The sequence below is a fragment of the Pinus tabuliformis genome, chromosome 7 (genome assembly GCF_031772625.1).
Source record: "Pinus tabuliformis cultivar Carrire ecotype Pingquan chromosome 7, CPIR1, whole genome shotgun sequence".
In the NCBI taxonomy this organism is placed as follows: Eukaryota; Viridiplantae; Streptophyta; class Pinopsida; order Pinales; family Pinaceae; genus Pinus; species Pinus tabuliformis.
The window spans coordinates 190,785,720-190,813,506 of NC_142293.1; the positions used below are offsets into that span (position 1 = coordinate 190,785,720).

At 40.7% G+C, this 27,787-nt stretch overlaps 1 protein-coding gene across 1 annotated transcript in view; it reads left to right on the forward strand.

Moving 5' to 3' along the window:
• LOC149246504 (uncharacterized) overlaps window positions 1-27,787 on the forward strand; it is a 434,707-nt gene that overhangs the window by 63,760 nt on the left and 343,160 nt on the right. The window contains exons 2-4 of the mRNA XM_089455707.1: window positions 1,462-2,297; window positions 12,435-12,620; window positions 12,842-12,933. Coding sequence (XP_089311833.1) covers window positions 1,554-2,297; window positions 12,435-12,620; window positions 12,842-12,933 — 1,022 coding nt within the window. The 5' untranslated portion in view covers window positions 1,462-1,553. The remainder of the gene's footprint in view (window positions 1-1,461; window positions 2,298-12,434; window positions 12,621-12,841; window positions 12,934-27,787) is intronic.

The following is a 27,787-nucleotide window of genomic DNA, read 5'->3' on the forward strand; positions in this document are numbered from 1 at the left end:
TGTCATTTTGTCATGTGGAGCTATTTATTTTTCTCCATTTAATTTATTTCTGGTTTAATTTATTGCGAGATTTTCCACGAAACTTAGGAAAAGTGGGTTTTGAGGATCTAGAACTTATTTTTACCCCTCATAGTGTGTCATAATAGAAAGTTTAGGCTGAGAGGTTCAATTTTGAGCAAACATATCCCATACAAATTCTCTATACATCACTTATTACATATTACATTCAGATTTTATTCAAATTTTCGCCTTGTGGGAAATTTAAAAAATTTAAAAAATGACACTTAGATCTAATCAAATTCCATGAAATTTTATGAGTGATCTAGTATGGTAATATACAATGACTCTAGACACTAGGACTCACACAAGGCTTCACCTTCAAGTTGTACTCCGTCTTTGGGGTTATGCTTGGAGGAAAAAACTCAATTAATTATTAAGTCTCCGTAAGGATATAATAATTAACCAAGTGAAAAAAACCTCCCAAGGTAAATTCACTTGATGAAAAGATCCCAAGTTACCTAGGCCTGTTACATGACTCAATTATCATACTAGCATCACTTTACATCATCCCCGTAGGGGTTGTGGAATTTGAGTACAACAGAAAAAGATGAGAAGGAGAAGTAGAGTTGAAAAACTTTGATGATATGATGAACTCTGATGGTACATGAAGCCTTTGACATATCCTCGGGCATGGAGTCTTCAAAAAAATTTCAGGTGCAATTTCAGTCGTCAATATGCCCAAGAAAGGCAGAATTGCGGATCTGATTTTCGAATTTGTAGATTCGCCAGAGGATCGGAAGCATATCAGTATGGGACGCGAATTGGCCTCCAGATCTGGGGGGTGGATCTTGCAACATTGCTCTTAAGACAAACCAAATCGTCTGACTTAACAAATGAGCTGCTCCATATCCTTCACTGTGTCAAAATTTATTTTTAAAGCTTGAATCTTGTTGAAATAATGTTGATTCTGGCATGTTTTAATAAAATCTGGGTGAGCTTCCTTTATCTCATTTGGTGAGAAATATACATTTTGAGCTGTGACATAAGCTTTCTTTGCCACCTTTCATATTTTTGTGGGAAATTGTATGGCTAGCAATGAGGAGGTTGCCATTCCTCGTGAAAGAGGGTACTGCTTCAACTTTCTTCTCATATTTCTACTATAATTTACCATATATACCATATTTCCAGGTCATACAGTTATCTGTAGTTGTTTTTCATATTCTCTTGGATGACTTATAAATAATAATAAAAAATTATGACATCAAGTGATGTTGTATTTTGCTCACTGCATGTTCTCTTTTATTTGCATGACTACTAGTTTCTTTCTTCAAGTCTGGGTTTTCTCTTGATGAAAATTGCATCTCAAGTTTTCTATATGAACAGATGCATTGTACAAATCTAAAGATGTCATGTTAAATGTCCATATGATTATGAAAAATACTGAATGCTGTGTATTTGCAGATCAGTCATTCCACCTGCACATATGAGCTTTTCATCAGATCTTTCAAGGGATGAATACATTTAGTCGTATTTCATATATATAAAAGTATATCATGAATAATCTGAGGAATGAGGAGGCTTCTTTGAGCTCTACAAGAGCCTCTGCAGACCATGGTAAAGAATCATTCAATAAGAGTGTGGTAACAGGCACTGAGCTTTGGACAGATGGGCTTATCTGTGCATTTGAGTTTGTTTCTGGACGTAAGAGGAATCGTAGGGCTAAATCTAGTAAAAGAGATCCATTTACAAAAGGAAAACACAGTCAAGATATAACCAAGGTTGAACAAATTTTTCATCTAAATAACCTGCCTGAAGTCAATGCAAGTGAGGGTTATTTGCAACAAGAGAAGGCTGCTATTGTTTCAAAACATAAACATGATCAGATACCAGAGTTATTACATCCTGAAGGATCAGCCTTCCAAGAGAGCACAGCAGACACCAGAGAAAGTCAAACTGCAAGAAAATCCAAGGGTGTAGAAAAAGTCCAAGAATATTATTGGGTTCCAATTGGATGGACCAGACTTAAGGAACTTGTCCAAATGGTGCAAGTTGATGCAGAGAGGGCTTCTCAGTCAGTGGGTTACAGCGGTGAAGATGATTCTTTCACTGTTGCAGATGTTGCAGCTCCATACTGGCGGAGACGAGTAGAGCCAACATGGTGGTGCCATGTCAAAGCAGGTGACCCAACCATCGATTCATGGTTAAAGAATGCTCAGTGGTTGCATCCTGCAATCAGTCTTGCTCTAAGAGATGAGAGCCGGTTAATCAGTGAGAGAACGAAGCACCTGTACTATGAGGTATCAGCTCCTTCATTTTTTGTTGCCGTAATTGAGCCTCATGTTGGACTACTTGCTTTCTATATTCGAACTACATAAATTGGGACCTTTGTGGTGATATTCTATTCATGCATATTTGTATGGCAGAAGGACGAAAACCTGTGTTTAAAACAAATTTATGTTTCAAGATTTATTTTTCAATTTTATTGTGGATCAAAAACATGATGTGCATTGTAAGGCTTGTTTTCATGTATTTTTTGTTCTGTAAATGGGGACAATGAATGGGAAAAAGTTGATTTTGGTGCTGAGCAGAACACCAGCATTACTTTAGTTATCTATGCGAATTGAGGAATAATTTACTTTTTGTGTAAACCTGTACTGCATTTAAACATTTCAAGTTTCATTTTTTTTTTTACCTTTTTTAAGTTGTAATTTCCATAAAGCATGTAGCTGCATTACTTTCTGTCCAGAATGGTCTAGGTGGTTACATTCATCTATGAAATGTTTCTTGTACTTCTGAAAATTAATTACATATTGAAATAACTAAGAAACCCGCGCTTTGGAAATCCATAAATTCCCAAGAAACTGATGCAATGGAATATATGGATTGGCCTTTTTGCTCCAATCAGAAGCCTACACTCAACATTAGACAATGGAAACTCTACATACAACTAACCATTCAATTTTTCAAAAAAGAACTCCAATAAAACTAGTATTAAATTATTGATACAACAAAGTTACAAACTTTAAGGGTTTCTTTGTCCAACCAGACTCTTCCTCAATTATACTCCCTCCATCTTTTCACTTTTAGACTCCTCAATTTGACTCCCCGTCCCTTTGACCCTCTCCATTGTCTTTTCTTTGTTTCTCAGTTGGTTAAACAAATATTGACTCTTTGATAATTCAACTTCCCCAAAGGTTCTTCCTTTAGTTTCTGTGATCACTTGTCATTCTATGATGATTATGCTTTCTCTTTCACTCACTATCTGTTTCTTTCGAGTTTTGCCATTTTGGCACTATTACCCCTCTTTCAGTAGGGGTAGCCCAAAATTTTTGTCAAAGGACCACATTATTTGTAATCTCAAATTTGTGCATTCTTATGGCCTTGTAGGCTGTGTGGGATGAAGTACAAGAGTGTAACTTAGTTCCCCTGGGTGGATGGTCATGACTAGTCCTCTTAATCAAATCTTCATAGTGCTCGGTTTTATGGCTTGCTAACTACCCGGTGGCAGGTGGTAAGTCCCTGCCTTGATGGACAATCCTATGTCCTGGGTTGGTATTCGGGCGTGATGGAGGTGGATCTATTAGGACATATGAATTACAGAAACACTTGTTGAATTAGCCTTGTTAAGGTGATTGCACCATATAAGAGTGGAAACAACCATCTCATCATTGTCTTAGTGCACCTATCTTTTATTCCTCAAATGCATCATCTCTCTTATCATTATGTATGCGCACCTCTTTGGCCATGGCCATCATACTTCATGGTAATTTCACAATTCACAATGATTTTGTGCTCCATGAGGCATCATGATTCATGTCACGTTCTCCAAGGCAAGCAAATAGGTCGATTACACTCTCTTGGGCAAGCCAAGTCATCTCCAAGTCAAAACACTTAACATTCCTTCTCCAAAGTGCATTTTCAAGGATTATTTCATCATCAAATGGGGCCGACTTCTTCTATGATAGGCATGTGGGTAATTTTGGGTGATTTAGCAATCATGATCTAGGTGGATGTTGGTGGCCACCCACCTATCCCACTTGGACCCCCACAATTGTCTCTTTCAGTTTTTCAGTTTCCTTAATTGTAGCACAATTTACTATTTTTAGCAGTTTTTCGGGTCCTGAACTTCCGGAGCCGTTTGAGGCCCTAAACGACGTTTTTTGGGAAAACTGAGAGCATCCCAAAGTTGTAGTCCTCGAATAGATCTTTCTAACGAGGTATTGTGCACATTAAACGGAGATCATATGCCAAAGTTATGACCCCGGGAAGTTGATGTACCAATTTACCCAATACGAGGCCCGCGGTTTGGCGTTTCATCCCCTAGGGTTAGGTTTTTGGATTTTTAGGGTTTACCATTGTATCTCAACAATAAATAGGCCTTCGAGCATCATTGTAATGCAGTTTAGAGGCATGTAGCCGCCACATCTCTTCTTAGAGATAAGCTACCATCGCCCTAGCTGGTTTATTTCCATTTCTGTTTGTAAGCATATTTCAGTATTTTACATTAATGAAATGAAGTATGATTTCTGCTGCATCTTTGTATTTATGGTTATTTCTGTAATTTGTTGCGTTCCTGTTTAAATCTGGATCAGTGGTATCAGAGCGGTCTGCTCTTTTTCTGTTTTTCTTTGCATGTCCCCAACGAGGTCGGGATATAAGGAGTTAAGGCTTGAACTGGTCGAACCTTTGCAAGACCAGCCTCGCAAATCCTGATGGCCTCCCATGGCTGATGAAAAGAAAGACGAGGGGGGTAGGAGATCCTACCAAAATCTTGCTCGAAGAAGCCTTCGAGCGACAAAGGAATGCGATGATGGAAAACTTTGCCTAGAACCTTCAGCGGCTATCCGGGGGCGACGCATCGGCTTCCAACAGCTACTCCGGAAATGCCACACCCTTTAAGGTACACGTTAACTTTGAAATCCCCATAGTTGAGGGTTAGATCGACGCAGATGCCGTAGATAAATGGTTAAATCTGCTAGAAGGTTATTTTCCTGTTCATGATTTCTCCAGCCGAGAAAATATCACTTTTGCACTTCTCAAAGCAGCCCCCCACGTCAAGGACTGGTGGGAAACCTACTACGAGCAGAAGGATGAGAGTACGACCTCATTGTTTTCAGTCGCACCCACCTGGAATTCATTCCGAGATGCCATTAAGGAGCAGTACTACCCTATCAAAAGTTATGAGGAGAAATACATAAAGTGGACCACGCTGCGGCAAGGAAGGGACCAAGATGTGCCTGAATTCACAAATATTTTTCATACCCTTTGCACAAAGTTGGGTATCAAGGATTCTGAGCTGCATTTGGTACTCAAATACCGTGACTGCCTACACAGGTACATCCAGGACGAGATGGAGTTCCTGAACATCTCCTCGCTTGGCACGACATACCGATATGCTGTCAAGATCGAGCAGAAGTTTAAACAAAAGAAGCGAGACTTTGGATCTGTGAATCCAAAGAACAAAGGACAAAGCCAAGGCGAGGTGACCCAAGACAACCTGTCGAAGCCGCAAGAAAAGAACAACACCACGAAGTCAAAGAAGGACACAGGAAAGTGGTGTGAGTTCCATAAGAGCCCCACTCATAACACAAGTGAGTGTCGGACCAAGCAGTCGTTGGTGGCCAAGTTGAAGGCTTCAGAATTAGATGCATGTTCCGACCCTTAGTTAGAACTTAACAAGGGGAATGACAAAGGGAAGAAAATCGTTGATGTGGAGCCCAACGCCGTTGTTGCCACCGCACAGGTCCAGAAGAATGAGCCTGAAGACCTAGAGGAGGGGGAGCATATTTTCCAATCATATATGTGGGTGAAGGGTTCGCCGCTGCAATTCATTGTTGACAGTGGGAGTCAAAAGAACCTCATTTCAGTAGAGGTCGTGAAGCCATTGGGACTATCAACCATACCACACCCGCAACCATACAACATCGGGTGGCTTCACTAAGGACGAGATCTTCGAGTCCACTAGCTGTGTCGTCTTCCCTACAGTATCAAGCCCTTCATAGATGAGGTATTGTGTGATGTTGCGCCGCTTGATGTTTGTGATGTATTATTAGGCCAATCATACTTGTGGAAGGGACATGTTGTGTACGAGTTAAGGCCTCGCACTGTTATTATTTATTTGGGTAATTCATTATACAAGATACCAGAGGTAGCCCCACCTACCGCCACCTCTTTGATCACTATTAAGAAATGCAGCAAGCTCATTTCCCAGACTAGGAAATTCATTTTATGTCTAGTTCACTCCCAAAGTAAGGGGAAGATCGTCACCACATCCATGACCCTCGCGAAGGGTTCCTCCACGCAGCAGCAACAGTAGAGGGATGCAGTCATGAAAGAATATAGGAACATCTTATCCTCACCCACGGGGGTACCGTTGCACTGTCAGGTCAAGCATTCATTCAATGTGACTCCTAGAGCACCTTTACCCAACGGTTTGATATATCGCCGCTCCATTCTTAAAAATGCCAAGTACAAACAACGACATGATCAACATCAGGTACCACACAAGTTTCAAGTGGGCGATAAAGTCTGGTTGCATTTGCAGAAAGAACGCCTTACAAGAGTCCATCAGAAGCTCAGACCACTCCGATATGGTCCTTACACAATTTCCAAGACTATGGGAAACAATGCTTTAGAGCACAACATTCCCCCATTCCTTTGCTTGCACCGAGTGTTCAATGTGGATTGCCCTTGACCAAGTTTGCCACCATTACTGGACGCATCAGAGGTTGCAGAACAACTCACTAGGGACCAAGTTCAATAGAAGTTTCATCATCTCATGGAGGAACTCAACGCAATGGGGACCATTGCTTCCTAAAGGGGGAGTAATGATCCAGGTGGATGTTGTTGGCCACCCACCTATCCCACTTGAACCCCCACAACTGTCTCTTTCAGTTTTTCAGTTTCCTTAATTGTAGCACAATTTACTATTTTTAGCAGTTTTTCGAGTTGTGAACTTCCGCAGTCGTTTTGAGGCCCTAAACGACGTTTTTTGGTAAAACTTGAAGCAAAATGGGTCCATAGACCGATGTTTCTCTTCCCAAAGTTGTAGTCCTCAGATAGATCTTTCTAACGAGGTATTGTGCACGTCAAACGGAGATCGTATGCCAAAGTTATGACCTCGGGAAGTTGATGTACCGATTTACCCAAAATGGGGCCCACAATTTGGCATTTCATCTCCTAGGTTAGGTTTTTGGATGTTTAGGGTTTTCCATTGTTTCTCAACAATAAATATGCCTTCGAGCCTCATTGTAACGCAGTTCAGAGGCATGTAGCCGCCACATCTCTTCTCAGAGATAAGTTACCATCGCCCTAGTTGGTTTATTTCCATTTATGTTTGTAAGCATATTTTAGTATTTTACATTAATGAAATGAAGTATGATTTCTACTGCATCTCTGTATTTATGGTCATTTCTGTAATTTGTTGCTTTTTTGTTTAAATCCGGATCAAATCATGCAATGTCATGTCCCTTCCTAAATATTTTGCTAAGAAGAAAACAATTTTGCCAATTTTGTCGTTTAGGTTTGGGCAAAGCTTGACCCCGAAATTTCGACCCTCTTGGGCTTCGCTGGCTCTCCTCCTGGGTAATTCGACCTCCTGAGTATTTTGTTGGTTTTTGGTAGCATCAGAAGTGCTCTAGATTTTAAAATTGGTGGAGAGGCTAAGGCACATGAGTTCTAAAGAACCCAGAAACCGTTTGGTGAAATTCCACCCAGATTGTATTTTATTAAAATAATTAATATTTTTAATGGAGTTCCTAAGTCTAAACTTTGGGAAATTAAAATATTAATGGGTATTAATCAAAATATAGGTGAGAATGATCTAGAAGGCAGATCAAGTCATGTTTTAATCTTAGCCATTGATTAGAGACTTAATCTCAGTCGTTGAAGACTCAACAAGAAAAGTATAAAATGGAGGCTTGAGGTTCATTTGGAAACACACACAGAAAGATTTAGGAAATCGATTTTTTGAGGTGAGAAGTTCTCAGGAGGAAAATCGATTGGGGATCTTGTAGCAGAGGGGCAGTGAGAATCCGGGAGAAGGACTTTCCTGAGAATACTAACAGAGAGGGCATGATCCTTGAGGAGTCCACCTCTTGGATCAATTCCTTGCTACGGGAGCCCGAAAATCAATACTAGTGAGATGGACTTAGTGTCAGATGATGCAATGGATTGTTTGGAGGACAGATGCAGTAGGTTGGGACCAGAGACTGATCAGCAAAGAGCAAGGTTGGCAGCAGTGAAGAAGTCAGCAGCGGCGCAGAAGACTTAGAATGGAATGTTAGCAGTGGCAGTGCTAGCAGCATAATAGATGCAACGTTTGAGAGGGAGTTGTAGTATAGATTCAGAAGTGGCAATGGTAGTGTCATGGGTAGCAATACAGTTGCAGCAGGAGCATAATGTTGGTGGTAGCAGCAATGTAGAAAAGGGGTGCTTCAGAAACAGAGCAACATGCAGGTGGACATTGTTGCTAGAGCACTTTCCTCGCTAAGAGGGAGTGTTAGTTTTTGGTAGCATCGGAAGTGCTCTGGCCTTAAAAATTTGGTGGAGAGGCTAAGGCACATGAGTTCTAAAGAACTCAGAAACTGTTTGGTGAAATTCCACCGGGATTGTATTTTGTTAAAATAATTAATATTTTTAATGGAGTTCCTAAGTCTAAACTTAGGGAAATTAAAATATTAATGGATATTAATCAAAATATGGGTGAGAGTGATCTAGAAGGCAGATCAAGTCATGTTTTAATCTTAGCTGTTGATTAGAGACTTAATCTCAGCTAATGAAGACTCAACAGGAAAAGTATAAAATGGAGGCTTGGGGTTCATTTGGAAACACACATAGAGAGATTGTGAAAATTGATTTTCTGAGGTGAGAAGTTCTCAGGAGGAAAATCGATTGGGGAGATATTGCAGCAGAGGGGCAGTAAGAATCCGGGAGAACGACTTTCCAGATAATACTGACAGAGAGGCAGAGAGAGCTTGCAGAGAGGTAGTGTAGTAGCCAGGAGAGTTGATGCAGAAAAGTTGTCAGTCATGCAGAATCCAGAACTGCCGGAATAGCTGGGAGAGCTGACGCAGAGGTAGTGCAGTATCTGGGAGAGTTGACGTAGAGGTAGTGCAGTAGTCGGGAGAGATGACACATAAAATTTTCCTGTCACAAGAATCCAGAATTGTCGGAACAGCCAAAACTGTTGGGAACTGTCGGAACAGCTGGGAGAGCTGATGCAAAGGGAAAGGAAGGTGACACAGGGCTGATGCAGAGCCAACGCAGAAGTAGCCAGGGTTAGCCAATCTTGTGCCGGATCCGCGAAAATTCTGCTGGGTGAAGTGAGGTAAAACTCACTCATATTTTCCGCCATTATTTTCTCTGTAAAGGATTGCTAGATAAGCATCCTAGATTTGTATTCAGACATTTCTCCTTCATAATAATAAACCCTTAGAGTTGCTGCACCGGTTTTCCCGCATTAGGTTTTTCCGAGGACTATCGTGCCAAAAATAAGTGTGTCCTATGTATCTTGTTCTTTGCTCTGTTTTCTGTTTCATGATATCAAATATTTAATTAGTGTAGGCTGCGGAAGTAATTTGCTTCAGTATTCAGAAGAATAACTTGATGAATGTAATTTAAAATCAAGTAAGTGAGGTAGATTCAGATTTGCCGTAGTAGGGATTCCTAGAGTCTAGGAATTTTCACATATTCTACTGCTAAATTGTTGGAATTTCTAAGTCTAACAGTTAGAAATCCTTCCTGTACTTTCTGATTTATTTCTTCCTACTTTTTCTGTTAATTAACAAGTTATTTACCATGTAAATACTGAAAATAAATACAAGTACAGTCTCAACACATACAGATCATCAACTGAAGGAAAAACAAGCACACAAGTGACACCGTTATTTTTGGACTAATTTCCCCGAAAAAATCCAATGCGGGAAAACTGATGCAGCTATCTGAGGGTTTTATTATTAAGCAGTTTCTGAATATAATCTGGGTGCCAGAAATGGCTCACCCAACAAAAAATGCCCTCGGCAGTAGTACCTCTCAGTTGGAGACAAATATTAGCCCCAATCTGCCCCACGAAATCTCCCAGCATCAGCCTCTAGGGTCTGCGTCAGCATCTTTGGCCCAGTGTCAACCTATTTGGCCAGCGTCAGCCTCTTTGGGCTTTGCGTCAGCCTATGGAGCCTCTGCATCTCCCACGATGGCCCTCCTCAGGCTCTACGTAGCTCCTGGATGCCTCTGCATGGCCTCTAGCTAGCTCTGCGTGGCCTCTAGCTGGCTCTGTGTCAGCCCTCTCCCGGCTTCTGCGCTGATGCTCTCGGTACTCTCTCTGCCTCTCTGCTACTCCATTCATTGCCTCTCAGCTGCAACTCTGATCACTCCTTCGATTTCCTCAGAAAGCCCTGCCCCAGAAAATCTAATTCTTGATCAACTCAGTGTGTTCTCCAAGTGACCCTCAAATCTCCTCTTATACTTTTCTTGTTGACAATTCAACGACCGAGATTAAGTCCCTAATCAACGGCTAAGATTAGATCTGGCTTGATCCATGACTTTTGGACTATTCTAGCTCGGTTTTATATTAATTCACATCAGTATTTTATTTTCCCTAAGTTTAGACTTAGGGATTCCATTAAAAATATTAATTATTTTAATATCTTCCAAATTGGTTAGATTCTGCCCAAACCATTTCTGGGTCTTGGAGATCTCATGTGCTTTAGTCTTTCCACCAATTTTCGTGGCTAGAGCACATCCGATGCTACCCCAAATCAACATGAATGCTCTCGAAAATGCCCACAGTCCCTGTTAGAAGGCTTCCCAAGCCTTCCCTCTTGATTTCCTCCACAAACTCCCCTATCTCCAGAACTTCCTAGCGTGCCTCAAGTTGTGACTGCGCAATCCCTGCGTTGTTGTTACTCTCCTTGCTGCTGGAACTCGGCCTCCTTGCTGCTACTTTCCTGCTGCTATAACTCGACCTTCCTGCTGCTACTTGCCTTGTCACTATAACTCAGACTCCTTGCTGCTACTTTCCCTATCGCTATAACTCAGACTGCTTGCTACTACTTTCCTGTTGTTGTAACGTGGCCTTCCTGCTGCTACTTTCCCTGCGTCTATAACTCGGCCTCCTTGTTGTTACTTCCCCCATTGCTGTAACTCGACTTACTGCTGCTGGTATGACTTGGGACGAAGTAGAACTCCCTCCTTGGGTTGGCACTCGAAGTCCACCGAAACAAGGGTTGAGATCTCTGCTCGGAGACACTTGTGTGCTAAACAACACTACAAACTTGGCTTCAGGGGAAGCGTGCTATGTCAAAGATACAATTCTGAATAAATGAATGAATGACCAATATGAGTGCCTCTTGCTCTATATATCAAAGAGCCTCCAAGATGCCCGTGTGGGCCCAACTCGACTTTCCCCCACCAACTTCGCTCCAATGAGAGTGTGTTGCCCATGTGGGCCGCAGTTTTCTATGAGTAGCCCCCACGTACCACTAGTGGGTCAATTTTCTCCTCCATCCTCTAATGTTTGGGCTCACATTTGATGAAAAATACATGTGGGGCCTCTAAACCCACACTTCCTAAGTGCTAATGTGAATTAATTAAAAATTGGCCAAAAATTGATATTTCCCTTAGCAATTTCGCTAAGTGGGAATATCAGATAGAATACCCCTTAGGTGACCTCTACTGGGAAGCCTCCCATGGGGTGAAATTCCACTAAAGAGGAGGTGGAGTGCTGAGATGACAATGGCATCCACCTCATTGCTTTATCTTAGTATGGCTCTCATCTTGTGAGGCATATCACAAGACCTGCTAGATATTGAGGCAACAGTTACCAAATTTGATACTGAAGCATTCTTCCACATAAGACTCCACAACAATCCTCTAAAGGCTTCAGGATTGCAGGTTGTAAAATGAAGTACCTCATATTTTAGCAACTTGGCTGTAACTCTATCACAATGTTGGTAAAGAAAATTAAGCTTTTTAAAAGAATAGCTATTATGTAATATCTTGAGAGAGGTCTGCTTAGCCTTCTTCCTCATCATTCTTTAGTCTCTTTGATTAGTGATCTGGAAGAAGCACAAATAGCCATAGGACTGTTGGCATCGACGAAAGTGATTAAAGAAAATATAAAAGTAAGCCACCATTTTGGAGAAGTTTCCTGGAACTTTTGGTTCAAAATAACTTGAATTTTGAGAGATATGAATTGGTTATTCTTGATTGTACTTATAGAAAACGTAGTTTCAGTTTCAAAAGATTTTGTGAATTGGGTGGCTATTATTTCTGCTCCTTTCTTTCTGTTTTTCAGAGACAAAGAGGCCAAAGGCAAGTAGTGATAAATCATTAAATTAAATAAAAGATATGGGAGTGCCTGTGATATGCACTTCTATTTAACGTGTGGATACATTTAAGAGGTTAGCAATTTGTCTGATTGTACCACATTCCAGGTTCCAGTGCAGATAGCAGGAGGACTATTGTTTGAGCTTATAGGACAATCAGCAGGAGACCCTAAAGATGAAGGGGAGGTTCCTATTGTTCTTCGATCTTGGCAGGCCCAAAACTTTCTAGTTACAGCTTTACATGTGAAAGGGATTGTGTCAAACTTAAATGTTCTCGGTATTATTGAAGTTCAGGTAATCAGCTTTATATTTAAGTTTTTTGTTTGATAGATGATATAAGATTGAAATGTATATGTAGTGGTATATTTGATATATACATTCATGTTCATTTGTCTGTATAATAAAACACTCAACATACAGAATACTCTCACTGTTGGAATTGGAAAAAGGAAGAAAGTATTTGAGTAGCCATATGCATTTTCCCTCCCCATATTCTAATGAAACTTACTTTTCAGGATCTTCTTGTTACTGGTGCTGCTTTGAAACCCATGACAATTCATGAATTGATAGCAAATTTAGCTTGTCGTCTTGCTAGATGGGATGATAGGTGAGCAACTTTTGTTGTCTACTCAAAATTTACAGTTTTCATTGTGTTTGAGAAATTTTAATTACCAGATTGAAGCATGATAAACTGTAAAATTAAAAAAGGTAATGGAGTGCTTAGTCTTCAAAATATAGACATTGATGTAATTATCGGATTTAAATTATGCAGTTTGCATTTGAACATGGCTTTCATCTTTCTTATAAGAGTTTCAATACATATTCAAAAAAGACTCTGCATTTGAATATGTTTCTCATTTTATAATATTGATTTTGACAACCCCCATTCACTCTATGTTATGTTTGATAGGTTAGTATTATTATGCTTTACAAGTTTGATTGGTCTTCAATGCTTTAGGATCATTTTATGTTTGCAGTTAAAGGTCAAGCTATACAACTAATGTAGGGACAACATTTAGATCGTTTGCTTGATCTTGACTTACATCTTGTTTTTCAATGTTAAATTGACTCAATTGCCTCTGAGCAATGGTTGACCATAGCGATTTATACATTTGAGATGGCTCCACTTGTGTGAGCGAGTAGCTATCTGAGATTTGTGATTAGGCAATGTGAAATATCATCCTTCTAATAGATATACTAATGTAATGTCCAAAATCAGAGATTTTGGAACAAGCACGTCATATAAAACTATCATGCATTTACCAGAAGATTGCCATGTAAAACCCAAACCATAAATCTATAAATTGCATAAAATCTCATTAAAAATCACAACACGAGGAACAATGAGAAATGCAGCAACCAAAATCCAGCTTTATTATATATAGATAGATGCCAATACAATAGCTGGGAATGACCCTTCGGTCTCCAAATTGAAACAAAAAAAAAATCACTACACCTGTGGATTCTAAATGAGTCCACCAAGGGGAGATGGGTGCTCTCCCAATCTCTCTATATCACCCGAGGCTTTTGTCTTGGGGCTACCAATGGAGTAGAGAACCGGGTTCTCAACCTCTCATACAAGAAACAATATCAAAACCAATATGTCCTCCACTGGCCTCCTCCTCCTCTTTTATAGATTTGATGGACTCGTCTAGAATCTTCTATTTTATTATTATTTTAATTATGGAACACTTTTTCATCTTTTATTTTAATTAAAATATTCTTTTTAATGCAGGAAAAGGGTAAATTGGCCACCATGTCTCCTCAGGTCACTGAAACTTCCATCCAAGAGTCCCATCATGTAGGTATTCTCATTCTGGTTCTAACGAGCTATTACACTGAGGTGTTCCATCAATTAATCTCCCTGGAATGCCACCTCGAGCATAATTATTTAAGTTATGCCCAATAATAATGTTGATTTTTGAAAGTTGTCGGAATGCAACGGAATGAAAGACAAACCAGTGTTGAAAATATCGGTATCGGCAAAATATCGGCGAGGGTCCAGAAAATATCTTATCGGCAATATCGGCTAAAATATCGGCAAAATATCGGCAAATATCGGCAAGCATAAAAAATAATTTTTTCAGATTTTTAAATATAGCCGATATTTTGCCGATATTTTCAAAATATCGCGATATTTTGCCGATATTTTCCGATATTTGCCGATATTTTGAAAATATCGCGATATTTTCAAAACAGAAAATATTGTGATATATCGTTTTGCCGAAAATATCGCGATATTTTCGAATATCGCCGATATTATCAACAGTGAGACAAACTATGATGATGATGGAATATGCCAAGCGAATGCCATCAAATCCCATAAAAACTCCTCGAAACTCCATCAGGACCCCTGATGACATAAACCTGCTCCACTAACTTGGCCATCCCCTGTCCTGGAAATGCACCCTGGTTGTACTATGAAGAAGAATAAAAATGGGGACATGAAAGTCCTCCCGCCCCAATATTGCTTGCCCTCAAGCAATCCAAATATGTGGACCAACCTGGTGGCCCAACGCTACTGAGACCCAATGCCCAGATCCCATACAAACCACTGGTCCATGTCACATCTCCAAGCTATCGAGACATGACTGGATCCTCCAATACCTGGATCCCATGTCCATCTTTGACTCAACCTGCTGCCAGTAGATCCACCTAGATCCCAATGCCACCAAGAAGGAGCGTTAATGCTACATGGCTCTTGTTGTGTTGTAGCTCTGGTTGTGAATGCTACCCTACCGTGTACAGCTCATCACCTCTCTCCAATCCAATCCTTGGCATACCCCAAGGTCAGTCTCACCATACTGATGCTGCGCTGAGATACTGATGAGTGGCCAACCCACATTCTGCTGCCGACTGGAGCATGTAATATCCCCCACCTCTAAGGGCTCCTGCAGTACACTACTCCCGACTAAGAATGATACTCCATCAATAGGATACCAACTCATGATCTCCCGCCAATCTAAGTCATGGACTCCTATGTAAGGAACAAGTCTACTATGCTGATGTTGGTCCATGCTCAACTCATGCTGCCCTATCTGGTTGGTCAACAATATCCACCGAGAAATTCCTGTAACCTCTCTCCCTATAATGGGTACAAGTAACCAAACTGTGCTGCAAGCCTTGTCTATGTACTCCTGGAGAGGGCTGCTGCTTGAAAATGTTGCAGCTCGGCTAGCTGCCACTACACCTGTTTGCACCTCATCAATGGGTAGTCCCAAAGATGGATGCACTACCATCTCCCTCGCCTGATAGGAAACTCCACGCTCTTCCAACCCACCAATCCACTGCCAAACTGCCCCGTCATACTCCTGCATCTCATGAGGACAAGTGTCAGCGAAAATCGTCACCCTGCCAGCTGTCTGTACATCTGTCGGCTCCTCATCAATGACTGACCCCAAGGGTGGATGCTCATCCTCCATCATCGCGGGTTCAATATGAACCTCCAATTGGCTCTCACAAAAAGGCTCATCATGCATGCTGTGCGCCTCATCCTCCTCAACTGACCCTCGCTCCATCATATACTGCTCACTTTGACTCATCACTGGTGACACACTATCCTGAATGTCTCTCTTAGGACCCTTGGACTGCTCATCATATGAATCTGGCCTGATGTCAGTGACTCGCCATAACTCATGCTCCTCTATGTGCTCTCTATGCTGAATCAGCAACCGCTCATCTACTCCATGATCTCTTTCCCACATGGGAACAATCAGTGTCTCCTCATACTCCTCTACCACACATGGATGCATATCTAGGCTACTGTCATCAACTCCATATGACTCCTCGTGCTCCTCTAAGGTATCATCATATGAACCCATGGACTCGTCCAACTAAGAGTCCTCATCCTGATAGATATAAAGAATATCTCCCTGCTCTACCACTGTCATCTCCTCAGTGACACTCAAGCATGAGTGGTCAGGTCCCCAAGGTCCTTTGCAGATGAAGCAAAGTCCCTTCCTCCTCATCTCATTCTTGCTAGATGAGCCCCTGAACCTGAGCTGCTCCTCCCTGGTCAATTGTCTCCTGAACAACCCAATGTTCTGCTCAACCAACCTCTCAGCTAGACCATAAGCAACAGGTGAGATCAACCGCTCTCTCCTCCAAACAGTCAACAATTGAGACTGCAACTACCGATAGATGGCATCACGACCTCTCATACATGAGGACAAGATGGATTGCATGTGTGCTATGACTCTGTTAGGATGATGTTTCCTAATGCTGAAGAAGCATTGGAACATCTGCAAGATCAAACCATCACACTCTAGATCAAACATGACTTCATAGGTCCTAGTTACAGCCATAACTTCTAAAATCTCAAGCTTCTTCCCAAAGGTGGAGCCTACACTGTTGTCCAAGTCCTGGAAAGTTTCTACTACCAGTCTGAAGACTCTCCTCATAACATCATCATTGTAAGGAGCTATAGGGTTGTTAGTCTCATGATGTTATTGAGACAGGATGCATCTGGAAGTCTAACCCCTTCACAAGGTTCCTCCAAGAACTTGGGTTGTATGAGAGCAAGCATAGCTGGTCTTAGAGCCCAAATTAATTTCTTCCCTTCTAACTAGCTCACTTTGGCAAGGAGGGCATCTAGTTCATCAAGTTTGAAGAGAATCTTCCATGCGACCCTCATGTGCTTCAAATATGTCCCAAGAGAAAAAATCTTGTGTCCTATTTCCTACCCCTTCTGCACATCCTTTCGCTGTTCTTTCTGAAGAATGACATAGACCCTCTTTGAGAAGGGTCTAATGTTTGCTGCTGCTAGCTTATTACAGGAGTTTATTAAGGTTTGATCCATGTTTTGGCTCAATGATGATAAATTCAACAATAAAGGCTTGACTGACAACTCGACAGCAGTACATAACAACATCTGACTCAATACATAGACTCCTCACTCAACTCAGCAATAGTTGGATAATTATATCAGCCTTACAACAAGGAAGACAATCAGACTATATGACTAATGACAGTATACAATAGAAATATCACAAGATATTGGGCGAGACTCAAGAAATTCCATACTCAAGGAATTGACAGGACCCGCTAAGAAATATCCACAGTGTGCCCAATAAATATATGAGTTTGTTACCCTCTCCCAATGTAGTCAGAGATACACTATAAACTGCTATAGGTAAAATATTTTATTGGTGCTAATGACCAACACACGTTGACATGTACAAATTTTCCCAACAGCTGATATCTATATGTTGAGCTCAAAAAATTAACACATCCGTTGAAATAACTTCATGACATAACATCCTCCTCAATATATTAAGAAATTTACATGCAAAAAATATAAAGTGGAACCTAGAATAATTATCAGCCAAAAGAACTTGTGCTCGAGATGTCTTGAAAACCAATCTGGCCTTCACAGATGAACTATTAGAAGGAACACCAACTTGTCCTCTGTCAACTCCAACTATAGGCACCTTTCTTCTTGGTCCCACTGCACAACGATGAGGGCTTCCGTGTCCTGTGATCTTGCTCCAGCTCAGCGGCTCATCTCAACACCCATTTCTATCTTAGAGAATCTGGTATACCCTTGAGAATTTAGAGATGACAAGGAATTTTGGTTCTGAGAGAACTCGGTTTGGCAATTCTTACTCAATCTTGGGTTTGGCTGTGGACACCTTGCGTCCCCTTTGCATAATTCAGGAAAGTCATTTCGACCCCAACCTCCGTCTTCTACTTAATTGCTATGTCTTATTCACTCCTGGCAAATTAACTCCCAAATCTCTGCACTCCAGGCTTATTCACTCTTTTTATCAATGCACTGATAATTGCAATTGCAATTGAGCCCATATGCCAAACATTGACAACCATTTCTATGTAAAGGTATCCATACACACAGGCTCAAGGAAAACATCGTGCCAGTTTCAAAAAATGCATTTGCTTCATGTCACTGCATTCTGGTCTCTGCCAAGTGTGTTCTGCTACCACATCTCCCTATTCGCACTGATACTTTATTCTCTTTGCTCAGACCAGTCGACCAACAATTTCTCTTGCATTGTCACCATATGCGCAGTGTTGACATCGCGTCCTTGTGTCATGCAAGAAGGATCCCGGTCGTGTGACGCTCACACTGGTTCAATTTGGAATTCTGCCTGATCTATGTGAAGTTGTAGCCATGACCCACGTATCTGTTTCCTTCCATGCGCAAGGTGTTCTAGCTGCTGGTCGAGCTCGATCTTACTTCATAGTTATCACGACACCACCCACAACAACTAGTTTATTAAATTTGTGCTTACAATGTTGATCCCACCGCGACGATGTTATTTCATAACAGTGTAATCAATGCCCGTTAGTTACTCTTCGAACCAAATATTTGGCAGCAACATAATTCTCTTAACTTATCTGGCTACAAGAAATTACAGTGGCGATGAACTCGGGTTTAGTTTACCAGTGAGGAATCAACATTTAGTTCTCATGTTAAAAGATCTGATCCTCTGAGGGTGAGAATTCGGTGGCAGCCGCTGCACAAATGGGAGAGACTCGGTCTCCTTGACGTAGCAACTACAAATTCCGCTTCTCAAAATAGGGTTCCCCACTATTGAAAGCTGGCAGCTCGGCTCCCAAATCCGTCACAACTGATCCCGATTCTCATATAACATGTGTACGTAGCACCATAACCCAATTACAATTCTATGGCGGACAATAAAACTCCACTTCCCAGACGCACTTGGCCTTACGAACGTGAGCTCGTCTCTGACAATGGGCACGACCTCAACAATGAAAATTTGGTGCCAACACTTATGTTCGACCCCTTTCAAGCATTTTCACGGCCCCCTCTTAATAAAAAATTGGACATCTTCTTAATAATCGCCCCCCTAAATGACATTGTGGCTCCTGCATGCCAATCAACTCCTCAAACAATTAAGCCATTTCAACTTTCGACTATGAGATCAAAGTCACTTGAATTTTTGATTTGACGAATGATTATTAAGAAATCGACAAATCCATAGAAAAATTTTCTAGTACTTTTTTTTTTATAACATAGATTTTGTAGAACTGTTATCAAAGATTTTGTAAAACTGTTAACACACAAGGAAATTTCTCCGGCAAATAGAATTTGGCATGTTGAAAATAAACTCTCGAACTTGGCCTTTCAAGATAACCCACGGCTGAGCCAAGATAGATGCTCTGATACCACTGTAATGTCCAAAATCAAAGATTTTTGGAACAAGCACTTCATATAAAACTATCATGCATTTACCAGAAGATTGCCATGTAAAACCCAAACCATAAATCTATAAATTGCATAAAATTTCATTAAAAATCACAACACGAGGAACAATGAGAAATGTAGCAACCGAAATCCAGCTTTATTATATATAGATAGATGCCAATACAATAGCTGGGAATGACCCTTTGGTATCCAAATTGAAACAGAAAAACAATCACTACACCTGTGGATTCTGAATGAATCCACCAAGGGGAGATGGGTGCTCGCCCAATCTCTCTATATCACCCAGTGTTGATAATATCGCCGATATTTCGGCGATATTCGTAAATATCGCGCGATTTTCTGTGAAACGAGATTTCGACAGGAAAAAATCGCGATATTTTCTAGTTTCGAATTTATCGCGATATGCACGAGATTTCGGCGATATTTTCCCAAATAGCACGAGACGACCATAAATATCGCCGGCAGCCTTTATAAAATGGGTTTAGGGTTTTCGTTTCACCATTTCGGTTTCGTGAGAGCTGGAGACGCTGCGAACGGTGGCTGCGGAGGGTTTGAAGTTTGAAGCACCGCTGCGGAGGGTTAACAACTTTACAGGTATGCCGGATGCTGGTTATATCAAGATTCAATATGAATACACTACTCCCACATTCATTATACTCCAGTCTACTACCAATATGCAGCTCAGGAAATGAAGAAACTCGTCCAGCAATGTGATAAGGAAGTTGTTCTGTCTAGGAACTCAAGCTGCCTTTATGAAAAGAAAACCGAACCCTAGAAGCCCTCTGTCTGCTGCCACGATATGGACGGTCACTTTAAACTTAAAGTTCCATGTAACATTCTGAGGTTTCAAACCATTTCGTTAAACCTTAGAACAGATTTGGGATTGTTTGAACTTTGACGTCTGCCTTATGCTCTAGACTCTAGAGTCTATAGTATTGCACTTAATTCATCGTTTATATATAGAGTCTGTAATGCAATTGCATGGCACATGCAAATGCTTATCTTTTTCTGTTCTTGACAGATCACATTATATTCATGAAGAACAATACATGGGTTCCACTTCTATGCAAGATAGATATCAGATGACATGTAACCTGCTTCAACCAGCAATCGGGATTGGCTTGCTGTGATTCTCAGTCCATTCTCAAATTCGAACAAGACTGATCATCTGATTTTGGCCCACCTTTAATTCATCTTTCTTCACTGGGACTAAGAGTGAAGAAAAACAAGCTTGATAAATTCTAAAATAGGAGTTCTGTAATAGCCTCATTGGTGACCCTCTCCCAGGTAACACTGAACACATACAACAATTTTAGCAAAGGGATCATCAGGTGTCAATCCATGTGCGTGCAAATTTAAAATGCACTGTGCATATAAGAATCCCTATTGTACCTAATTCTAGAGAAACAATTAGAATACATAAACTCAATCCAGATTCAGGAATAATAGCTCCCCACAATTAACATTAAGCTGTAAAAATTCTATTTTGGCCTTCTTAGAAATGGAAGTACATGGAGAGGTATCAAATATTGAAAACATAAAAGGGATTGCGAGAATTAGAATATGAAAAGAAGATATGATGGAAAGGAAATATAAGGAAATAAATTGGCATCGCTATTCTATCAGGAATTAGACGGTTCATGTTGGAGAGAGGATCCTTCCACCCAACAACTATCCAAAGGAATGAATGCCAAAGCACCCCAGTAAGGATGAGAAAGTATACTTCTTGCTTTCATTCTCCAATTTCAGTGTTCTTTTTTTCACTTTTGAACATGAACACAAAAATTACACCTAAACACTCAAATACAATTCACCAGTCATTTCTTACCACTCCATGCTTCTTTAGGCGTGAAGTTTCTCACTGCTTTTGTTGACTTCTATTCAACAGATACACTACTGTATGTACTATGCACTGTTTCAGCCCAAAAACTCTTTTGTCAGATTCTTACCCTTGGGCATTGTTTTCCTATAATGCATCTTATTTGGTTAATGAACAGAAAAATGATGCATCATATAGTCTTCTATTACTGAGTCACAACATAGACATGTAAGTTTCCCCTTCCAACAAAGGCGGCAAAGGCGATAGGTCTGCTTTGGCACCCATAGAGAACTGTCAGCTCAAGAATGATTCTTGTCATCTGTATAATTGTTTTGAGTCCTTGATTGGACAATTATCAATTTATCACTATCAGGGATCAGCAGGATTTGGTATCGCCTTTGAAGTTTGATGTATCATTTCTATTTGACATCATATATATGAGTGTTTTCTTCATATTTATGTGCCAATTTGTTTAGTTCATGTTGTTATTGCTTTATATGTTTAGAAATCTGAAAAAAAATGAATATATTATGCATTTTTTATGCTTGCCGATATTTGCCGATATTTTGCCGATATTTTCGCCGATATTTCCGATAAGATATTTTCCGGACCCTCGCCGATATTTTCCCGATACCGATATTATCAACACTGATATCACCCGAGGGTTTTCGTCTTGGGGCTACCAATGGAGTAGAGAACTAGGTTCTCAACCTCTCATACAAGAAATAATATCAAAACCAAGATGTCCTCCAATGGCCTCCTCCTCTTTTATAGATGTGATGGACCCTTCTAGAATCTTCTATTTTATTATTATTTTAATCATGGAGCACTTTTCCCTCTTTTATTTTAATTAAAATATTCTTTTTAATGTGGGAAAAGGGTAAATTGGCCACCATGTCTACTCAGGTCACTGAAACTCCCATCCAAGAGTCCCATCATGTAGATATTCTTGTTCTGGTTCCAACGAGCTATTACACTGAGGTGTTCCATCAATTAATCTCCCTGGAATGCCACCTCAAGCATAATTATTTAAGTTATGCCCAATAACAATGTTGATTTTTGAAAGTTGTCAGAATGCAATGGAATGAAAGGAAAACTGTGCTGATGATGGAATATGCCAAACAAATGCCATCAAATCCCATAAAAACTCTTCGAAACTCCATTGGGACCCCTCATGACATAAACCTGCTCCACTGACCTGGCCTTCCCCTGTCCTGGAAATCCACCCTGTTTGCACTATGAAGAAGAATAAAAATGGGGACATGGTTCCATATGTTGTTAGTGCATTATTTGAGTGTTTGTAGCTTGTTTGTGGTTATTGAGTTTCTTAGTGACATCTAGATCTTAATGTGACTTATATTTTATGTAGAGACAATGTCCTAGGTGATGTGTGAAATAAAAAATACATTGGTATTTGTTGTTAATTTAATTGATTTCTAAATCCATATATTTATTCTCTTGTGTACCATATATGTAATCTTGTGTGGGCATTGTTACCTCACAATTGTGCTTAATGATAAAATCCCTAATCCAAAAGGCACAACTCAAGAGGGTGTTAGTTTTTGTAGCATTGGATGTGTTCTAGCCATGAAACTTGGTGGAGAGGCTATTGTTGATTTTTGGTAGCATCGGATTTGTTCTAAGCCTAAAAATTTGCAGGAAGACTTGGACACATGTATTCCAGAATACCTAGAAATCGTTTTGGGAGATTCCACCCGGTGAAGGTTTTATTAAAATAATTAATTATTTTTAATGGGGGCCTAAGTATAAACTTAGGGAATTAAAATAATTAAAGGGTATTAATTGAACTGGGGGTGAAACTTCTAGAAGAAGATGAGGATCAAGCCAAAATGATCTAAGCCATTGATTAGAATCTAATCTGGGCCATTGGTTCTCAACGAGAAGATTATAAGAGGAGGCTTCATGGGCATTTGGAGAATACATCAGAGAGAGATCAAGAGATTGAATTATCAGAGAAGGCAGCGCAGTAGTTGCTAGAGAATTGATCAAGGATATTTCTTGCAGTGAGGGGTAGAGATAATTTTCTGGAGGAAGCTTTTTTAAGCCGGAGAGTGCAAGATAGAGAGGGCAGAGAGACGTCTAGAGAGGTTGACGCAGGGTCACGTAGAGCTATATTGTGGTAGTGTAGAGCTTTGGAGGGAGTTTGAAATTATGCTAAGGAATAGTCGGGATCAAGTGCCGGAGCCAAGGTGTGAGACCTGGAGGACAGAGGGCCGAAGTTTCCAGCTAGCAAAGGATCAGAGGAGGTGCAGCGCAGTCCCCAGAATAAGTGATGCAGTAACTGCGTGGGAGTGACCCAGTAACTGCATGGGAGTGATGCAATATTGCGCAGTGACTGTGTAGAGGCAGCGCAGAGGCTCACCTCCAACGCAGATCATTGTCAGGTCTTCTAGTGACAGGGTGAGATCATCTCACTAATCTTTGTCTAGTTAGATCTCTATATAGTATCTCCAGATTGGGCATCCAAAGAATTGTACTCATAAATTACTGCTTAATAATACAAATCCTCAACTGCTGCACTAGTTTTCCCAGATTGGGTTTTTCTGGGGAAATTGGTCCAAAAATAACGGTGTCACTTGTGTGTTATTTCTTTCTTTCTCAGTTTTTGTTTCCGCATATAATTTAATTAGTGGAGGCTGTAGTGTATTGGTTTCGATATTTACCATAAGTTACTTGACAAATAGAAGAAACTTAATCAGTTGTTGTAGTAGAAATTTGGGCCTTCCAAATTTTCGCATGGTTTCAGAGTGCAGGTGAAGCAAGGGAGCAGACTGGAAGAGCCAAAGCTGAAGAGGAGGGAGATCGAAGTGCCGCGTAGGCAACATATCGAATCCTCATAGGGATTGCGCAATCTAGGCCAGGAGGGCAAGATTTTTGTGGAAGAACTCTCTCTGAGTGAGTCGACAAAGAGGTAAGATTTCCAGATCAAGATTTGTCAGCGACAGAGGGAGCAGCGCAACAGAAGATTCAACGTAGAGCAGTTTCTAGTGAGACGCAATTTTCTGTAGCAGTTGCTGGGGTAGAAAAACGTCAGAAGAGAGAAGGAGACACTATTTTGAGGGAATTCTTCCTTACAGAACTTCGAGCCAAGAAGTCTGAATTCTCATTTGCTGATCAGTAGCAGGGAGGATCAGATCTACTAACTCCAGCAGGGAGTGCTTAGGCCATCCTTGCTGCAGTGCAGAGGAGAGGACGCAATTCGACATTTGGTTGGCAGAGATGGCAGCTAATGGATTGAAAGATCAAGACCGGCTAGATGGAGCTTCCAACTATATGATTTGGAAGGCTAGGATCTCATGCCTTCTGGATGAGCATGATCTCAAAACGTACGTCGATAGGTTGGTAGTTGTACCCATCGATGCAGATTCACTCAAGAAGTACAAGGCTAAAATGGCGAAGGCCAATCGGTTGATCCTCGATGGAGTGAGGTATCACGTTGTATGTCACATTGCTCACAAACGGACAACCAAAGAGATGTGGGATGCCTTGGCTACGTTATATCAAGGATATTTTGAGTAGCGAAAGATGTACTTAGAGGAGAAGCTGAGATCAGCTAGGATGGAGAAATGGGAACCATTGATCCGTTCTTGTCAAAGCTTCAGGAAGTCCGAGATTAGTTGGTAGCTGTAGGGTCAATACCTCAACCTACAAAGATGGTAAGGTTGGTCCTGAATTCAGTTTCACAAGAATGGCAAGTGTTTGTCCAGAGTATCCTGGGCAGAGAAAAATTGCTGTATTGGGAAGGAATGTGGGCTGCTCTTCAGCAGAAAGAGTTGAGGTGAGACTTAGTCAAGTGCAAATTTGATGGCAACAACAACAATGGGACGAAGCCCAAGGAGGAGGAAGAAAATGCAGCCCTTGCATAAAAGGGGCAACAGGAGTAGCATAGAAAGAAGGATGTCTCAAAGATCAAATGTTTCCAGTGTGGTGAACTTGGTCACTACGCTACACAATGTCCTCTCAAGAAGGACGAGGATGCGAAACGTGATTCGCAGGCTGCAACCGCAAATATCAAGGAAGAGGAGTTTGCCATGGTTGCCGAGATACCTCCAGGGGAGAGGTGGGGTGATCTAGTACTGTAGTTCGAAAAAACTGCAGACCTTCCTTGAGGAGTCCACCTCTTGGATCAATACCTTGCTACGGGAGCCCATATTAGAAGTAGTAGGATGGAACGAGTCAGTTGATGCAGAGGAGTGTTGGAGTGACAGTTACAGTGGCTAGGAGCGCGAGACTTTGAGCAGCGCAAAGCTAGTGTTGGCAGCAGTACAATTGGCATAGAGCAAAGTCAGCAACAATGCAGTGGCTTCAGTGACAATGCAAAGACTAGTAGCAATCAGAACTCCAACAACAGATGCATCATACTGAACACCTGTTCAGTAATTTTGGATGCTTTTTCGTTGTTGATGCAGTAGCAACAACAGTTGGAGAAGGTTGCAGTGCAAATGTAGTGTTGGCAGTGGCCGGGCTAATAGTAGCACAGATGCAACATTTACAAGGGTTGCAGTACAGATGCAGTGTTGGCAGTGGCAGGGTTGACAACATTATGGATGCAACATTTGCACACTAGTTGGTGGGAAATGATGTCAGACATCCGCAATGTAGAAGGAGATGTTACAGAAAAGGGTGATGCTTCAACAGGTTGCATTACTAGAGCACATTCCTCACTAAGAGGGAGTGTTTATTTCTGGTAGCATCAGATGTGTTCTAAGCCTCAAAATTTGCAGGGAGGCATGGACACATTATTCCAGAATACCTAAAAATCATTTTGGGAGATTCCACCCGGTGAAGGTTTTATTAAAATAATTAATTATTTTTAATGGAGGCCTAAGTCTAAACTTAGGGAATTAAAATAATTAAAGTGTATTAATTAAACTGGGGGTGAAACTTCTAGAAGAAGACAAGGATCAAGCCAAAATGATCTAAGCCATTGATTAGAATCTAATCTGGGTTGTTGGTTCTCAATGAGAAGGTTATAAGAGGAGGCTTGATGGGCATTTGGAAAATACATCAGAGAGAGATTAAGAGATCAAATTTCTCAGAGAGGGCAGTGCAACAATTTCTAGAGAATCGATCAAGGATATTTCTTGCAGTGAGGGGAAAAGATAATTTTATGGAGGAAGTTTTCCTAATTCAGAGAGTGCAAGGCAGAGAGGGCAGAGAGACGTCCAGGGAGGCTGACGTAGGGCCATGCAGAGCTACGTTGTGGCAGTGCAGAGCTTCAGAGGGAGTCTGATATTCTGCTGAGGAATAGTCGGGATCAAGTGTCGGAGTTGGGGTTTGAGATCGGGAGGATAGAGGGCCGAAGTTTCTAGCCAATAGAGGATAAAAGGAGGTGCAATGCAGTCCCCAGAAGCAGTGACGCGGTAACTGCGTGGGAGTGATGCAGTATTGAGAAATGACTGCGTAGAGGGAACGCAGAGGCTCACCTCCAATGCAGATCAACGTCGGGTCTTCCAGTGACAGAGTGAGATCATCTCACTACTTTTTGTCCAGTTAGATATTTGTATAGGATTGTTGATTTGCGCATATGAAGAATTGTACTTAGAAATTACTGCTTAATAATACAAAACCTCAGTTGTTGCACCGATTTTCCCACATTGGGTTTTTCTAGGGACATTAGTCTAAAAATAACAATGTCACTTGTGTGTTATTTCTTTTTTGCTCAGTTCTTGTTTCCGCATATAATTTAATTAGTGGAGGATGCAGTGTATTGGTTCGATATTTACCATTGAACACAGTGAATAATTTTTTCATTTATTTGACAAATAGAAAAAACTTAATCAGTTGTTGTAGTAGAAATTTGGGCCTTCCAAATTTTCACAACTACAATATATGAGATCTCCAAAACCCAGAAATCGTTTCTGGAAATTCCATCTAGAGATTACTTAATTAGATTCTTAACCTATTTTTGAGTGTTTCCTAAGTCTAAACTTAAGAAAACTGGTTAATTAATCAAAATTAATTAAGTCAAGGTGAGAATTCTCTAGAAACTCACACAGACAACTTGCTTTTTAGGTGCAATACAATGTCGGAATTGCCCAGAGTGAGGGTAAATTCCCTCTAGATATTTTTCCAGTATTTTCTCTGCAGGATAGCCAGATTTTGGCATCAGATTATTGTACTAAAATCTTCTCACTGCTACATAATAATAAAACCCTCAGCTGTTGCACCGATTTTCCTAAGTTGGGTTTTTCCATAGACATTTGTCCAAAAATAATAGTGTCATTTTTGTGTGTGTGCTAGATTTTCTTAGATTCCAACGTTACTTTTCTTCCGCGATATTTATTTGTGAAAATCACTATGAATTATTTGGTATTTGCCATACCAAACTGCAAATAAATTATTAAATAAATTAACAATTAGAAAAATAATTTCCAATTGTTGTGATAGATTAAATTTTCACATGGTATCAGAACATGAGTGATCAACTGGGAA